This window comes from Parasteatoda tepidariorum, chromosome 8 (genome assembly GCF_043381705.1).
Source record: "Parasteatoda tepidariorum isolate YZ-2023 chromosome 8, CAS_Ptep_4.0, whole genome shotgun sequence".
Taxonomy (NCBI): Eukaryota; Metazoa; Arthropoda; class Arachnida; order Araneae; family Theridiidae; genus Parasteatoda; species Parasteatoda tepidariorum.
This window is the reverse complement of record NC_092211.1, coordinates 36,270,332-36,283,489: the sequence shown is the minus strand read 5'-3', so window position 1 is coordinate 36,283,489 and position 13,158 is coordinate 36,270,332. Positions and strand designations below refer to the sequence as shown.

At 29.0% G+C, this 13,158-nt stretch overlaps 1 protein-coding gene across 22 annotated transcripts in view; it reads left to right on the top strand.

Moving 5' to 3' along the window:
- The window catches only part of LOC107436881 (sodium-dependent phosphate transport protein 1), a 72,728-nt gene that overhangs the window by 41,464 nt on the left and 18,106 nt on the right, over positions 1-13,158 (top strand). For 13 of the 22 annotated variants that reach the window (XM_071184640.1, XM_071184634.1, XM_071184637.1 and 10 more), the window contains one exon: positions 10,074-10,258. The exons of 8 other annotated variants lie outside the window; for them this stretch is intronic. In XM_071184640.1, coding sequence (XP_071040741.1) covers positions 10,074-10,258 — 185 coding nt within the window. Of the gene's footprint in view, positions 1-8,949; positions 9,252-10,073; positions 10,259-13,158 lie in introns of those variants that run through there. One more of the 22 variants, XM_043051998.2, reaches the window with a different exon arrangement.

Sequence of the window (13,158 nt, the reverse complement as noted above, 5' to 3'; positions counted from 1 at the left end):
AGTCATATTTTATAATCAGATTATCACTGCTTCAGCAGATTATTTTCCATCTCAATTTTCTTTAAGGAACAAAAACAATTACCAGCAGAAAAAAAACTGAGAACAAGTAATTAAAGATGAAACAAAAAAAAAGAAGAGTTTTGTTAGTCTTAATTTATGAGAAATAAGGAATAGTATTTTTCTTTAAATAAAAAAATATAAAAATTTTTCTGGTTATTATTTTATTTTTCTGCAAAGTACCTGTGCTGGTATAATAATTAATTTCATTTTAAGAAAATTTTAATTAGGGCGAATCAGAACACCTTAAATTACAATTATGTTTATTTATTCTTTTAAGTTGAAATGATTTTATTTTAATACTATCAACTACAAGTTCGTTCTTTTTTTCTGAATTCTTAATTAGGTTTTGTGTAGGCATCTGGTTTTAACCTTTTGGAATAAGTTAAAGTATGATTGTAAAAAATTCAAATTAAATTCAAAAATTATAAAGTTTTTATGTATATTATATTATTATATTTCTTATTTGCAAATTGTGATATATATGCTAGATTAAGCTCTTTTTTTTACATTAATAATCTCTGCCTGATTAATAATCTTGAATGCATTGAAGTCGCTGACAAATTTGATTTTAAGATAATGCTGCCAATTAACTCCGTAAATTCTGCTACAGGGTCTAATCATAAAAATAGTGAAGAATACCATTAAAACAAAATATGCTCTTAAAGTAGCAAAAATCCTCTTGAAATTAAATAATAAATTTAGCCTGAAACATTTATTTGTACCCTTAATTTAGGGATTACATTAAAAGAAGAGAGAGAGATAACTTTCATTAAAATAATTCATGAAATTTTAAAGGGGGAAAAATGGCAATTGGAGACAGTAAGAGTGTTACAAACGAAAACTGAGGCAAGGCGAAGAAGAATGCGATATGATACGATACGATAGAAGAATACGATTACAATATAAAAGAAAAATATAAATTTCATAAAAAAAGGAATCACTATCAAAAAATCCTAAAATCCCTCAAAAAATTAGATAGTAACTAGCAAATGCTCTAAAATATAAAAAAAATTTCCAAAAATTCATGTAATATTGCAGAAAAACCTACAGAAACTGCTGTAACAAATGAGTTTTCTACTTTTTTTATGTACAGAAAAAAAATCTAAAAAACATTCAGCGTTAATTATAATAAATAATTTCATGTTTTACATTAGGTGTTTAGCACTAGAAAGACGGAAAATTAGTATATACCTATATTGCCTGAAAGCAGTCAAAATGACTGGATTGTGATTGCGTAAATAAATTTGTTTAAAATGAATTTTTAGCATTTTTTATATTATTTACAGTTATATAACAAGTTATTTGTAAATATTAACAATAAAAAAATTGTATGTTGTACAAAAAGTCACAAAATTCTAAGAAACTGTGTCATTATAGACATCATTGTTTTCTAATTGAAATTAAAAGCAGTCAAAATTACTTCCTTAGGCAATCTAGTGTTAATAAATATTTTTGTAATTGACCAACGCAAATAAAAAATATATAAAGAAAGAAAAATGAGTAATAAAAACAAGAAGCTTAGAAAAATGAAGTAAAATGTTTGTTTTGTCTTTGAAACTTCATTGTATTAAGTAAGAAATAAAATTTATTAAAATTTAGTTCAATTTAAGATTAAGTTTCGTATTTATAGGATCGTGATATATCTATTACAATTCACATGAAATATTTAAAGTTTATACTTTGGGATTATTCTGGGATTCTAAAGGCATGTTATGATCGTAATAAAACTTAACTTTTGGAAACTGGATATTTTATCAAAAATGAATAAATGCCTTGCGGTTATTGATATCAAAAATCGAAGATTCTTGTAAGAAAGAAATATGATTCGAAGGAGGAAAAATCCTATCATTTGACATGAAATATTATATTTTGATATTTGAGTCAAAGAAAGATAAAAAAAAAATCGGCGTTGAAGGCAATTCCACCGGCTGCTCTCTTGCAAGTAAATTTATTTTGCCCAAAGTATGCTAGATTTACTTGAATGGGATCAAGTTAAAATACTTAAAACAGATATTTTTAATACTTAATGCACTATTTGAAAATTCCAAATCTTAGAAATAGATTCTTCGATAAATAGAATCTTTGCAATAAATGGAATCTTAGATATAAGTGATAGAATTTTAGAATAGAAATGATTAAAAATATAAATAGCGTTTTCGTCTAACTAGACAGGAAATGTTAAATTAATTTTTGTAATAGTTAAAATGACTAGTAATGGTTTCTTCGTAAAAATTTTAATTTCAAGAAATTTTGTTACATGATTTTTGAAAATGTTTTAGTGACGAGTCAGCTTACAGAGAAATATCAGCGTTTGAAAATAGGATATTTTGAAAGTATAGCCGATTTTGGTTATAACAAAGTTTGATTTAACGAGATTCCGTATTTAATGAAAGAAGTTTTAATAATAAGCTGGTTTTTTGATATAAAGCATAAATAAAACTCTGTTTACTACAGGAATAGCTCAGATTTAATGGAAAAACCTTTCTGAATTACTAGAAAATTGTTTAGTTGTAATTGTCAGGAAACAATAATTTTAATGTTCATAAAAGTTTTATCCCATTGAAAAATGCTTAAAAATTTATTTTAATTCAAATTGTTCAAAGAGCATGTAAAGTGATTTTACAATTTGAAAGCCCTCATTTGTGTTGTCAGTGTGGCAACGTATGAATTATAAATTGTGTGTTATTTGTCTGCTGGAAGTTTCCTACACTATCACATGTTATCAGTTCCTAGTGAATTTCTGTTCTTTACAGCTTTTATTTTTGATAATTTCAGCAAATATAAATTTTCTGTTTTGCTGAATCTTTTTGATTTGGAACTTTCTCTATGTAGTGTTAAAGAAAACTTTTATTCGAATGATCGGAATTTTACGAGCTAAGTGTAAATCATTAAAAGCGATGACTTCAAATGTGTAAATTATTTATTTCTGATGATATTTTAAGTTGCGAAAGCGTATTTTTCCTGAATAAACATATATTTTGTTCGACAGCATTGGCTATTTAACCATCACAACATTATATAAAGGCTCATTTTTGGAAAATATGGTCCCAATAGCTTAGTCAGAAAAGTTGTCGTAAGTTTGAAACTCATAATATTATTTTTACTTTACTCTAACTTCTTAATATTTAATAAGGATCGAAAAAAGTTCGAATTGCAGGGCATTTAAGTTTTTGCACCATTTTAAATCGCAATTTTAAATGACAAAATAAAAATTTAATCGAAATCTGAATTACAAAATTTAAAAAAAGACCTTAGTTAAAATTTTATTTCTCAAGCACTATTTGATTAATTTCGTTCCAATTTTGTTTTTTTTTTTATTATTAAAGTTTGAGTAAATTAAAAAAAAAGATTATTGATTCATTGAAGTAAACTTGTACTTCATGGAAATTACAACACATGTAAAAAAATTATATATATTTAAGCATACTGCACGACTAAAGTGTGTCGTATTACTAATCACAACTTATATAAATATGGCACAACTATTAATATCACCATCGCACAGTGGGCCAGCATCCAAGGTTTCGTGGTCAAAATTAGTATTTCGATAAAATTTGTTTCAAAATTTCGGGGTTTTTATTTAGGGTTTTTATGTGCAAGTAAATTGAATTCATAGTTGAAATTTTAAAATACGCTAAAAATACCAACCAAAAAAAAAAAAAAAAATGGCGGCTGAAATATGGCGAGCAAAAAAAATACATGTATAGTACGTTTAAATAATTAAATATAGCAATGAAAATATAATAATTTTCGTAATTTTATATTAAAAATGAAAAGCAAATTATATTTCCGAAGTAATATTACAAAATAACGCGAAAATATGAAAAAAAACATAATTTTTGTTTTTCGGTATATTTAGTCCACCTTTGCAATATGGGCAAAATGGGGCAGGTTTTTTCGAAAGAAGAAACATCAAATAAGACAACAAAAAAAATTTAGCTAATTACCTAGTGGAACTTTTTAGAGATAAGTTTCGAAAGTGATTCAAAAATTGTAAAATGTCAAATGATAAGATATAAACTATAAGTTTGTCAAGAGTATTAACTAATCCAATAAATTGAAAAATTGTACTATAATTTCAGACTAATTACTCTGATAAAAATGTAACAGAAAGGTGAAATTCCTATATACATTTCTGAAATATAAATTTAAAAGTTACATTAAAAAAATTTTTTTTTAAACATATTTTTCACTACATTGTACTCTCGTCGGTCCAAAAAGTGAATTGTAATGTTTGGAATGATTATGAATACTTATAATTTGGGCGATATTAAAACTGCCTACACATATTTTAGTTGAAAATTTAATTTTGACTTTTGGCCAAAGATCATGGTCTTCTGGCCCACTGCGCATTGCTTTATTTTATTCATTAGCGTACATGTTTATGTAAGATGTGTTGCCGCTTGTATTAAAACAAAACATCTAATTTATTTTCTTTCTGAGTTTTTCTATATTACAAAATTTGCTCCACTGCAAATAGACAGCGTGCTTCGTGTTAGGACGAAAAAATAAGAGTGTTGCTCTCCTGAGCAACATTAAAAAAAATTTATTATATTTATTGAAGATATTGAGATACAGCTCGATTTAAAGAACAACGCAACAAACGCAGTGGAATCAGACTTTCGCTTAATCTGTTGAACCAAAAAAAAAAAAAAAAAAAAAAAAAANAAAAAAAAAAAAAAAAAAAAAAAAAAAAAAAAAAAAAAAAAAAAAAAAAAAAAAAAACAGCAACCTTGAAAAACACCAATTCGTTCAAGGATGAATAGTTTAGTCTTAAGGAATATTTGTTTTATAACACAGGTTAGACACGTGCATCATTTTGAGTTCAAATTTTTATATTTAATTGGTATTTAAATTTTGTGATATAACATCTTTCCAACACATGAAACAGAAATCATTAAGATGATGTTAGGGGAGATTCTTTTTATTCATTTCTTTTTTCATTAATGATATCTACTTCGTTATAGTTATCTATAATGATAAAATGAAGAGTTCTTCTGTCTGTTTGTGTGCGTTATAACTGGAGAAAAGTTTGTTCTATCATTCTGAAAATTGGTCAACGACTACAAGGAGCAAATTTTGCCCCCGGATCCGAAAATTCGTTCCAAATTATTTAGCAGTTTGTCTCGTAGAAATGCATGAAAAAAGGATATTTTTGACTGGCTATTGATAAAAATACGAGTGCAGATGATTTTCTGCCTTTCAAACATTTTAAAGATTACATCCATGATATTTTCTAGCTTTTCTAGTTCTCCTTAAGAAAGGTGTTTTTTTCCAATTTTCTTATTTCATTTTTTTTTATTCGTTATTGGCAATAAAGTTCTGAAGTTATTTGTAACCACGCGTTTATTTTGTTGATGGTCATGTTTTTAAAAACACGAATCTATCAACTAAATAATTTAAAATCAACAATAATTGAAATAAAAAAATAGTTATATTGCAAAGCAAAGTTAATGGGGAAATAGTACTAATTCTTATGGAAGAAACGCTGACAATCGCAGCATTTTATTGATTTATGTTCATTTAAGTTTTTTTATTAGGTGATAACTTAATTCAAAAATATCCCTAAGCTCTCGAAAGAGTTAATTAAAAAAGGTTCTTATTCCAGAGAAAAATCTGCGAAAAATCACCATACTATAATAGTTTTCAATGAGGCAATTTTGATAATCTGTAGAAATTTAAATGATAAAAATGCTGCGTACTGTGAAGCAAAATTAATAGGGAAATGGTGATAAACCGTTTAGGAAAGCGAAAAAAAATCACCATATTTTTATTGACACCATTGATGTAAGACTGAAAAGTTAAAAAAAAGGAATTTAAACCAAATTAAAAGTTTTTTATTTGGTTTTTGCACTCTTACATCTATTGAAGGCATAAAAATGCGAAATACTAAATTACAGAGTTGGAATATAAACGATATACAAAGGACATACTCGTTTACGTAACATGTCTTCCTGCAGATCAAGAATAATTCCTGTGGCTGTCTATGAGACGTCCATGCTTGGATAAGCTAAGGATCAAATTATCCATGTTATTCCTCTTCATGTAACGCAAATGCAGGTTAGTTCCATAAAAAATTCCTACAAAGGCAAAATTTCTCCCAATACTTAATCCAGAAGCTCCCGCGTCTCCTTGTCTTCTGGATTGGGTTGAAAATTACAAGGCTACGGATTTTTTTCCTTTATAAACGGAGACAGCACCAACCCTTAGGGTTTACGTTATGTTAATGAAAGCTAGACTTCCCCTATGTATATTCTTTGTATGGATGTTCTGTGGGCGTCCACCGGGAGTCCATATGGACCTTCATGGATGTCTGCTGGATGTCACAGGATAATTTTGCTAGGTACTATTCATTTTATGGTAATTGCTGCAGTTTAAATAGGTACCAAATACATGCCCAAATTGAGACAATGTACAAACAAAGGTACAATAAATACAAGGTATAAAATATGTAGATAAAAAAAATCTAAACAATATATTGGTATATTTGATACGTATTAAAACTGCATGATTACTGGGAAGGATAAATACATACTGTGAAATGTTTTTTTTTAACCGTCTCTCTAAAAGGATATGTACCGGATTAAATCTCGAGATTGTCTCGCTCAATGATGCTAAATACAATTAATCTTTATGTTGAAATAGACTGCTAAAAACGTGTTTTGCTTGCATATAGTCTAATAACTTTCAACTTCGTGCGACGAACGATTAATCAGTTATCAGTAAAATACATTTTAATTTGAAATATATATTTTTTTAAACTTAGGTTTAATAATACCTATTGGATAAGATGTTCAACCTTGAAAATGAAATACATTATATATTTTTAAAATTATTACGTTTTCGAAAATGGTCAACATCGCAATAATGATAGTAATTCACTTTATTAATATTCATTTCCTCGATTTCTTTCATTAATAATCATTTTCACGATTTATTTCATTAATATTCATTTTCACGATTTATTTCGGAACTTAGATTACTTTTTACCATTATGGATGTTACATAAAGATTGGGAATCTTCTGATAATTCATTTACAATAATAAATGGGAGGATATGTCTGTGTGTGTCCCTCTTAAAACTCATCAAATGTTGCTTCGATCGTCTCTAAAATTGGACAGCGATTACAAATAGCAATTTTGGTGCCCGATCCTAAAATTCGTTCGCAATTTTCAATAAATTCGTTCGAAAGAGACGCATGAAAAATGGAGTTTTTTCCATTTTTCATAAGGCAAAAACTGGTAATAAAGTTCTTCATAAATTGTTAAACGCATGATATTTAGAAAAAAAAACTACTATTTAATACTATATGTAAAATTTTTTTTTTTTTTTGGAATTAGATATGTAAATAGATTTAACTGTGACGTTGTGTTTTGTGAGAGACCAGGTTCCTATTCATTATGCCGGGCTTGTAGTCCAACCTCTTAAATTGGATGGCTGTGCCAATCTGCCCTAAAAGTAAAGGCAGTTGGTGCGCAATAGTACTTATTTTGCCATTACCTTTCTATTTAAATTATAGATCTATAACATTAATGACTCCCTTGGAAAACTTAGCTGATACGAGAGTGTGTTGTTTTGGTTCATCGGAAAATTCTTGCTATTCTCATACTATCTAGATTCATAAATAGGGATAAAAAGAAATAAAATTAAAAAAGAAATAAAATCGGCAGAACTCTTGAAATTGAAAGGATGATTTCTGTATTAGTACCTCAATAAACAAAGTCTTTTGGGATGATATTTAATTACTTGAACATATTAGCTAAAACCATGGAATATTAAACTGCTTTTTAATTTTTTTATGATAAGTCAGAATGTTTTTAATTTCTGTAGATAATCCATGCGTAAAAATAATATCTTTTTATTTTCAAGATGTTTTAATTGATGCAAAATTTTAAGAATTTCCAGGTCACCATATAAACAAGGGTACAAATATTATGCACTTTGTTTAATTATAAATCTTACTACGATTTTGCTTTATGTTTACTTTTCAACTTTTATTGCAGAGCATTTTAACTATTTTCTGGTTCTTCCCCGCACTAAAATTCTGAGCAATATAAAATAAAATTTCTATCAATACATTTAAAGTAGTTTTTTAGATATGTTTATAGCATTTAATAAAATGAAAAAGAAAATCGGACATCAGTTAAAAATTTGCAACTTTTTCCAACACAGGAGTACTTAGATTTCAGTTTTTACTATTTTCAGTATGTTCGCAATAGATATTCGCGTTATTGTCAAAGTTCTCAATTTTAGTAATAATTTACACAAATCATCGTAAGTACGAATTCAAGACATTTCAGTATAGTAGTCTACAGAAGTATTCAAATTATTCCCATCACTGCCATGAGATAAGATAGCAAACTTATCCCGGTACTCACACACCTCTCTAGTCATAACTTGAGTATCGTACAATCGTCGCCAATAGCCCATTGTGCAGCTCTACAGTGCGACGTAAATTAACAATAACAATAACAACAAAGAGTATCTTACAATATATAAGCTGTTGCTCGAAAAAAACAATTATCTCCTTTACCAATAATTGCTATGTGCGTATGCCGTACTATAGTATTGTTTATGTTTAGAATTTTCAGTCTTTTTCGGAAGGATCAAAAATGAATCTAAGTTTTTATTTCTATAAAAAATGCACAATTATTCCAAATAAATAAACGTATAGCTAACTATTCAACGTTACTAAAACTATCGCTTAACACTACTTAACAAATTGAATCTAAATAAATATTCAGAATATAACTAATTGGGTAGACTATATTTGAGGATGTCCCTTGATTCTCGCCAAGTTGTGATCGCGGTTGTTGAAATCGATGGGTGGGCGATGTTGAAATCCAATCGTGATTCTGAATGATTTGGATTTTAGCATAATTTTTAAATGTTCAGCGGTACATGTAATTTTAGAGGTCCGTTAGTTCTACGTTTGATCCCGGCTGGTAAGGTTACTTTTGCTTCTGGTCGATAAGATCGAAGGTATGTGGGCAGTCATAAAAAGAGACTTTAGAAAAAAAATGTCACCGCCAGTCCGGTACCATAGACGCCATTTTTGATTCGTATTTCGCCGAATTTATGTGACGATGGAGTTACACAGATTCTATTCCTGATACATTTAGACAGTATCTAACTGCTATTAGAGAATTCTGTGCACCTAAATTTGAAGATATTCAAGCTTAATGAAGAAGTGAGTTGTTTTTTTTCCTTTTCTTTCTGTGCTTACTTATTACATTAATTTACATTAATTTTAGTTATACATTAATTTTTGTTTCGATTCAAAATGCATTTTATTGGGTTTATTAATTTTGCTTATATTGGGTCCATTGCAATTTTATAAAGTTTTGGCCGATAGTCTGTTGAAATTTTCTAATGTTTTATTGAAATATCATTATGTTTTGGCAACACCTCCTAGAAGTATGAAGGCTTCAGCACGGATCAATTTAGTAGTCCGATGTGACGAAGTTAACTGCGCAGTTGATGAAAAATAAGAAAGATGTCATTACGTTCGGGGTACTAAGCTGCGCAGTGGTTGAAAATACGGCATATGTCATTACGTTTGGACTACTAAAGGATATTTATGGTAACCCGTGCAGAGGCCTACTCTTTTCTAGGAGGTGTTGGTTTTGGCCGTCATTCCTGTTACCACGGTGTTCCGCGCAAACAGGTATGGCGCCAAACATTAGTCGCCAATTTCGCCAAGGGTGGCACCCTCAAGTATATTTTTACCAACTAATTATTTAACGCTTCTTTAATTATTCTTAAGACAGCCTAACAAAAATTATTATAGGTGATTACAGTGTTGCTAATTTAGAAAATGGAATATCCTAGTTTTTAGTTGCGCATAGGAGGAATAAATATAATGATCCCTTTTTTCTCTTCTGACGGACTCTACGTTGCTATATTACTTTGTATGAGTTAATAAAATTATTTAGTAATTATTCTATTCTATTTAATTTTCTTTTCATCTAAATTGCTGGCAACATTAGTGAAATTTACTTTTTATTTGCAGTTTATTGTTTCCCAAAGAGATACATCTTCTCTGTACTCTGCTTTTCGGCCTGCTGTTTAGCGGTCTCATTTAATATGAACTTGAGTATTGCCATAGTATCCATGATCAAAAAAGAAAGTAACCATGCAAATAACACAGTAATTATACCTACGAACTCATCGGAAGATTCAGTTATACGAGTTAAGGTAAGACAAATTTAATAAAAATGAGTCAGTTTCGCAACAAGGAGCTTTTGGAAACCGTTCTAAGTTATTCTGATGAGCCGTTCGAAAACAGACGGAAAAGTTTAATCGGTTTAAACTAAAGAAAAGAGTGGAGATATTCCTTCCTTTTCTCTTTGCAATAAATAAACGATTTTGTGTAAAATTCAAATGTTTAAAAAAAATGCACAGGAGTAGCATCCAAAGACTCCCTGTAGCGAAACTGACCCAATATTAAACTGATTTCTTAATAGTTATTAATCTACATCTCATTTGATCTTGAATCTAATAAAGATTAGAAAGTTACTTACAATCAAAAAGGCGTGGTAGGAGATTTAATTCTTCAAACTTTACATGAGAAAGCAAACATTTACTTATACAATTTATTTTATGGTTTCAAAATTCCTGTACCAGAAAATTACCTAAGAAATAAGAATAAATCAAATGTTTCAAGCTGATTTTCGTAGTGTGATTTCAAACACTCTAAAATATAAATATGAAGACAGTGCGACGAATCATTCAATGAAATCATTAGTAGGTATACGCAATACTACAATAATGAAGGAGATTTTCAGTTTGTACCATTTGTTTTTTAAATTTCTCAAGAAATACGTAAGAGTATTAGTTTTATTATCAGGAAATACTTAAGAGTATTTTTAAGAGGTAATCAGTTTATGCAATTTTTCATACTTAGCTATAAAGTTTAAAGCTTTTGGAGGTTTCAGGAACCTACGAAAGAAAAAGAAAACAAGGATTTCGTACACCCTATATCCGAAAATCAAGCAATAAGCCTGAAATTTGTACTGATTACTTCGATTGTTGCTTGAAATAACTGCATAACATTTATTCATAAACCTAACTTTATTTAGGGAGATGTGAACATTTTTACAAAAGAGCAATTTTTTTTGTCTTACGTTTTTTTGCGGTAAATTAAAAAATATATAAGACAGAATTTTTGGGACAATTAAAAATTAATTATAAAATTGTTTTAAATTAAAAAAAAATCGGTAGAAAATGCGCGATGGCTATTTAAATTAATTTCTTTACTGTGTACGCGTGAAAATTTTTTTTTCTTCATAATTTTGTAACGAATTATATTTTGCGCTTAATGAAAAAAGTCTGATTTGAATGTCTTAATTTAAAGAGTTTCAAGCAATTTTTTTCGTAGTTTTTATACTTCTTTAAAAAAAATACCCTCAAAATGATAAGGTATTTTCCACAAATTTCAATTTGTACTATAAGACAAAATTTAATAACAAATGATAACATCTTACAAAAATTGTCCGGACTCCAAACTGTGATGGTAATAGGAAGGAAAACATTATTGTATGGGAGATGATACCCCACAATGCCCTTGTCACTTTTAGTAAATCTTGTTAATGAGTTTAAAATGTAATATGTAGAAAACGCCTTATTTTGAGTTTTTTTAAAGTACAAAAACTACTTAGAAAATTGCTTGAAACTCTTTAAATTTTTAGCATATTTAAAGTAGACTTTTTTATTAGTTGCCACAAATACTCACAACAAAATTGCAAAAAAAAAGATTGTTTAAAGTTTTTCCCGTTTATTCACAGTATAAAAAAACTATTTTGAATAAATCTTTCGCAATTCGTAACTATTTTTTTTCAAGTTTTAAAACAATAATTTTAAAATTAATTTTTTAATTCCTCGGAAAATTCTGTTTAATTTTAGTGAATATTTTTAAAGTTATTCGCAAAAAATGTATGGTAAAATTAGTTTTTTATAAGAATGCCCATAACTCCAAAAATATTTAAGCTAGGTTTATAACATTTTATGCAGTTATACTGATTTTTTTGATTATTTGCAATAAGTTACAATTTTATTGTTTGATTTTCTGGCATAGGGTGTTCAAAGATACTTGTTTTCTTTTGTAATTTATTGTCGGTCCCTGAAATCTCATGAAAGCTTCCAACCTTTGCTAAGTAAGAAAAATTGCATGAACTAATTATCTCTTAAGTCACAAAATAATCCTCTAAGTATTTTTTGAGAAATTTAAAAAAAAATTCAAGAATTGAAAGTGTCTTTTCCATTATTGTAGGGTAGTGTTTACTTAAAAGCGATTTTGATATATTTCAAAGTACTAAGATACAATGCTGCTGATTGTAGTTATAAAACCAGTTGAATAAAAAAAGGAAAAGACAATGTATGGTTTTCTGCGTTCTGCTTAGGAGATATTGTTCTATTATTAATAAATTCAAAAATTAGTTAGGCCAGCGTTTCTCAACCTTTCAATATTCGCGACCCAGTTTTCAATCATAATTTTCATCGCGCCCCCCACTTACAGTAAAATGTATACAACAATAATGATTGTTGTTGTTGTTAATTTACGTCGCACTAGAGCTGCACAATGGGCTATTGGCGACGGTCTGGGAAACATCCCGGAGGATGATCCGAAGACATGCCATCACAATTTTGATCCTCTGCTGAGGGGATGGCACCCCCGCTTCGGTAGCCCGACGACCTGCGCGCGAAGTCGAGCACTTTACGGTAGCACAGTTTAACGAGGACCCATACCGCACACCGTCGGTCCCTACGCAGACTGATCCAAGTGGTCACCCACCCGCACACTGACCGCAGCCAGTGATGCTTGACTTCGGTGATCTGCTGGGAACCGTGTCTTAACGATCAGTCCACTGCGGGACACACACAATAATGAATATTATAAAACAATATTATTCAACAATAATGAATATTGAGTATTTTGAATTCTGTCCTTAAATTATTTTTAACTAACTGCCAAAACAAAAGTAAAATTAAAGCCAGCAGCAATTGAGATTGTTGAAACTGTGTTTGGAGTTAATTTTTCAAAACAATCACAGTCCATACCTCTTTCAAATGATACTGTTGCTTGTCGAACTGGTGAT